Raw genomic sequence first — 5,094 nt, forward strand, 5'->3', positions numbered from 1 at the left:
GGGGCGAGGGGCGGTGGGGCCAGGGGGCGGTGGCGGGTGGCGGTGGCGGCGGTGGATGGTTGGGATGGTGGCGCGACAGGGCGAGGGGAGGTGGGGCAAGGGGGCGAGGGTGGGTGGCGGTGGGTGGCGGTGGTTGTCGGGGAGGAGCGGGACAGAAACAGAGAGAGATGGGCGGGGTGGGGCTCGGCCGTTAGTAGCCTAAATGTTTGCCGTCCGCCCCCCTTTGCCGTCCGCTTTTTTACTCTTTGTCGTCTGCTAGCAGACGACAAAGAGGGGCCCCGTTAGGTTTTCCCTAATCAGCCCGTTAGTGTGGGCCACCTCCCTCTTTGCCGTCTGTCAGCTGGCTAGCGGACGGCAAAGAACTGGCTGATGGCAAAGAAGGTCTTTTCCATCAGCCAGTTCTTTGCTGTCCATTTTTTGTAAGCTGACGGCAAAGAGCTCCTTTGCCCTCAGCTGGCTGACGGCAAAGAACTGGCTGATGGCAAATTCTCTGATTCCAGTAGTGCCAGGCTTATCTGCTCCCGGTCAGAAAAAATCAAAACAAATACTATAAAAATTCCAATATTTTTGTGTGGTGGATAATTTGATGCGTGAGGTTTGCTCCAACTTTCAACTAATTTGGACATTTGAGCAGCCCTCGGTAAAAAAGATAAATCGGGTGAGAACAGTGCATGAATAGTAAACCTTTTTACAGACCCTGATTTTGTTTTTTTTGCCGAGAGCTGCTCAAATGTCCAAAATAATTGAAATTTGGACCGGACCTCACACATCAAATTATCTACCACACAAAAAAATTGGATTTTTTGAATTTTTCTAGTATTCGTTTTGATTTTTTTCATGAGCGCGTGTGGAGCTGAGCCCGAGAGTAGGAACTCCACGTCCCTCATAGGCCCACTATGTTATATAAGTTATGCAGATTGAACGGTGACATGATCTTAATTTTAGAAGACCCGGCATATTAAGGCTAGTATTTTCTGATTAACATGGGATTTTCTAGCCAATTTTTTTGCTCATGTTTTCACTGTATTTTACATTTAATAATAATAATAGATAGATAGATAGATAGATAGATAGATAGATAGATAGATAGATAGATAGAAATAGATCCCCAAAATGTGCTAGCATTACACTTCGCCACAGATTTTTCCATGTGTAAATTCACAGATTAAACAGTTTGTATGATCAAGCTTTTAAATAATAGAAATCAATGGACATGACAGAATGGTAAATCCTCAAACTTGTTCAACACAGAAAGCCAAAACTAAACAATGCATGAGAGTAAATGTGAAACAACAGTCAATAGATAAGTTCTTAGCTCTATGTTGTTTTATTTCCTTGATGCGATGTTTGAAGTCGGTAAAGTGCCCATTATCGGAAGAAAATAACGAAGTTTTGAGTTGTGGTGGTAAAATAAAATGTACAGTAAGCAGAAAGATTTGTCTCAATCTCTGAAACATTTAAATGATACAATAAACCGATGAACGCGAGTAACTTCAAAAGTGGTAAATTGAATAACATGTGGTAAACCTTATTACAATTAAAATGGTCGCGCAAACAAATTGAAGAAGGATCAATCCTAAGTTTTTTATACAGAAAGGGGGAAGCCCCTGGCCTCTGCTCATCGGTTGCTCAGGTTAAGTTGTTGCGCAGATCTAGGCAGCAAAACAGAAAATGTCTCCATTGTTGATTTGCACTGCAAAGAATCAAAGAGGATGATTTACCAAATGAAAGATATATAATGTTCTAGTGAAAACAAAAGAGGGAAGAAACTCACAGTGTTTGATTAAGTCCGCGTTAATGAGCGCTTTCAACTAGCGAAACGACTGGTGTATTGCGATGCCCTCTTGCAGCTTGTTGCAGTTTATCTATTATTGTTTGGTCGACTTGTGGATGGAGCGCGACTTCTTTGAGTTGGTCCATCCGTGTGATGTCGATGCCGGGAGGTCCAGGAATAACATGCAGATTTTGACAGAGGATATGAAGTGACACAAGTTTAGGCAGCGGGTGAGCTACGATTGCCAATTCCATGCTTTGCTTGCACTCGACGCATATCCGCTCAACGCTCATGAGGTGATCAGACAGTATATCGACGCGCCCAAGGTTATCTTCAACAAGCTTGAGATATTTCAGTCCCATCACCGTGCTCAGCCCGTCTCGGATATCCGTCCAGCTCAGACCAGTGGACCAAAGGCATAGCTCCTCCACAGCACGTAGCTGTGCAACAAACTGAGGGAATTTGCTCAGTACGCCGCGCAGCTTGAGCGAGTCAAGCCTGCCCTTCTTGTTAGCATCAGAGTGTATAGTATTCATGAACTCTCCCGAGCATTGCCGGAAGTCCATGGATAGGGACCGGTTAAGATCGGGCTCATTGGTGCCATCACGGATGAACTTCGTAACGGCCAGTGAAATAGCATCCAAGTTTTTCTGACTTGAGTCAGATTTGAACCATATCTTCACCTTCCGCAGCCGCCTCATACGCATCATCAGTTGTGGAAATCCTGGACTCCCACTGGTGACAAATCCTGCTAGTGTCTCCAGCACACTCTTGTCTCTCAGGAACCTCTTTAATCTCCATCCCAATATGGTGTTATCTGTTTTCGATAGCTGAACCCTCCCAAACAGGTGCTTCAATCTGGGCAGCAGGAGGACCTCTTTGAACACCGTCACTGTTTCGGTTCCACTCAGATGGAGGGTCTCTAGCTGATCCAGGTGCCTGATTTCCCTTGTAATGGAAGGAATGCTGCCTAAATTGATGCTCAGATATTTCATCAGCTTCTGCTTGTAGATAGCCTGGATATGACCTTCACTCATGTGAGCACACTCTTCCAGGTCCAGCACTCGCAGTAATTCATACTTGGTGAAATCTAAAACAGCTTCATAACTGGTGATACTCACCGCACCAGCAGGGAATACCGCCAAGGTCCGGAGACGAGATAAATCCTGAGGCAGATTCAGTTGGCCAGTTGCAGGAGGATGGACAGATAGCCTGCGGGCCACTTGCCCCTGCAACGATTTGCGCTGCGATGGTTGCGCGCCGTCACAAAACAGTATGAAATTCTCAGATGTTGACTGTTGGCAGATGTACCGGAACAACACATCTGTAGGTTGGCATCTCCTCACCTCCCCATTGCTGCTTCTCCGGATGGAATTGAAGATACTGGAGTTGGTGAGAATTTTCATGTTCTCCACAGCGTCTTGTTCTCCCACTACAAGTCCTTCGGCCAGCCATCTCCTTACAAGACGCTTAGTCCTGACATGATGATTACGAGGGAACAAGCACAAATATAGCAAGCAGTTGAGGTTATAATCACCAAGATTCTGAAGCTCTATGGGAACAACAACAGCAGCCTCTTGTACTTGTGCAGTCCTCTTGCCATCCCCTTCTGAAGGGAATCTAAACCTGTGAATCCTTTCCGTGGTTTCAATTGATCTCTTCTTGAGGTCAACAATCTGGTTGGCAAAATCAGTGCGGGTCGTCTTGTTGGCATCGAAGCAGTCTATGCAGTCTTCAATATCATATGCCAAGCGCCTCAGTTGTGCAATCAATACTATCTGCAAACCAATCAGCAAACATGTGTCTTGATATCTTCAACAACAAAAACCTTGTATTTAGGAGAGAAAAAGAGAACTGACATGTTCGCGATTAGGACCGTGAAGTTCAATGGCAGCTTGGATCGCCTCGAGATCATCTTTGATGAACCTAACATTAGCTCTAATTTCTGGTTCCTTCTTTAATTTCTTTTCCATCAGCATGCAGATCTTCGAGACGACGGCACCCGCTACCGCGCTGAACGCGGCTACACCAAACTCCATAGATTTATGTTTCCTTGCCTCCACAGATCGCTCCTCCTCCCTGCATCTGCACGCAAAGCAAAGTGGGGTTAGTGTTGCCCGTAATGAAAGGGTGGAGAAGGGATACCTTAACCTGTAGTGGATCCCTCGGCATCTTGGGTGCTTCGGATTTGTCTCCTATCGGTTGCAAAGAGTGGATGGAGTTACCGCTGGTCACAAAGGAGTACTTAGTTGGGGCGTACATATTTTTTTAAAAGGAAATATATTAATATCGTGAAGATATCAGATTACACCCAGGCTCTGCACCAAAAAGATGTCTGAAAGACCAGAATGCACACAGGCCGAAAAGAAAAAAAAAGCCTCGCCACAGTGATCAATTCCTCTAGGGAGCAGCACATAAACCACCATCAAATTAAGACATCATTGGAAAAATATAAAAGGTCTTGAGAAGCAATGCCTTCAAGAAGGAAATAGTGCACAAGCACCGTCACCCGACCGAAGATCTTAAGTTTTCGCCCTGGACAAAGTCCGAACTCTTAGAACAATACCTTCAGTAAGACAATTCCCAGGCAAAACCAATGAAGGTTAGACCTTAGGTTTTCACCCTGAAAGTCACGACTCGGCCCCAAGGAGCACCACCAAAAATGAAATACTCCCGTGCTAGCTGCAGCCCGCACTTCTCACTTCTGGTTCTAAAAGTTATCAAACACCTGGCTGATTCTATCGCCTCCAAGGCCCCCTCCACCTTAGTGATCCTCCGGTCTCAGCCACCATGACTATATCCACCGTTGTTGACACCATGAAAATCAAGATACCGCATGTCCCATGGTGTCAAAAAAATACCAGAGCTCCGCGGCGCGCTCTCAAGGAGCCGCAAAAGCTATGCGCATGACCGGATTTGACCCGATTCAGATATCCTTGGGCAAGATCTCAGGCAGCAGTTCCAAAAAACGTCAACGTCCAGATTGAGAAGAATTGGTCATGTAGTTCGCTGCCACGATGTGAGAAGAGCACTAGGACTGCAACCACACCGCTGCCTCCACCATGCTGACGCCATCGCCGCCACGACGGAGGACACAGACGCGTTGCCCACAGCCCGCGCCGCTGACTAAAGTTGGACGCCAAATCGGGGCTGAACCGGATTCGCCGCCACACCATCGCATGCACGATCTGCCACCTCGAAGCCAGCCGGCCCCGCCGGTCCCGAGCACCGCCACTGGAGCACCGCAAACCTCGCCATCACGGTGTCCCGGCCCAGGCATGCCCCCCCGTGGTGGAGACCCTGCACAAGAAGGAGAAACG

At 46.9% G+C, this 5,094-nt stretch overlaps 1 protein-coding gene across 1 annotated transcript; it reads right to left on the bottom strand.

Annotated features, from left to right (window-relative positions):
• Nucleotides 1-1,794: 1,794 nt before the first annotated feature.
• LOC119352530 (disease resistance protein RGA4-like) lies at nucleotides 1,795-3,813 on the bottom strand. Its single transcript, XM_037619132.1, has 2 exons — nucleotides 3,634-3,813; nucleotides 1,795-3,552 (listed from the first exon to the last, which is right to left on the bottom strand). Exons 1-2 carry the CDS (start codon nucleotides 3,811-3,813, stop codon nucleotides 1,795-1,797), a joined length of 1,938 nt encoding a protein of 645 aa, XP_037475029.1.
• Between the last annotated feature and the right edge of the window lie 1,281 nt (nucleotides 3,814-5,094).

The sequence above is a fragment of the Triticum dicoccoides genome, chromosome 2A (assembly GCF_002162155.2).
Source record: "Triticum dicoccoides isolate Atlit2015 ecotype Zavitan chromosome 2A, WEW_v2.0, whole genome shotgun sequence".
Taxonomy (NCBI): Eukaryota; Viridiplantae; Streptophyta; class Magnoliopsida; order Poales; family Poaceae; genus Triticum; species Triticum dicoccoides.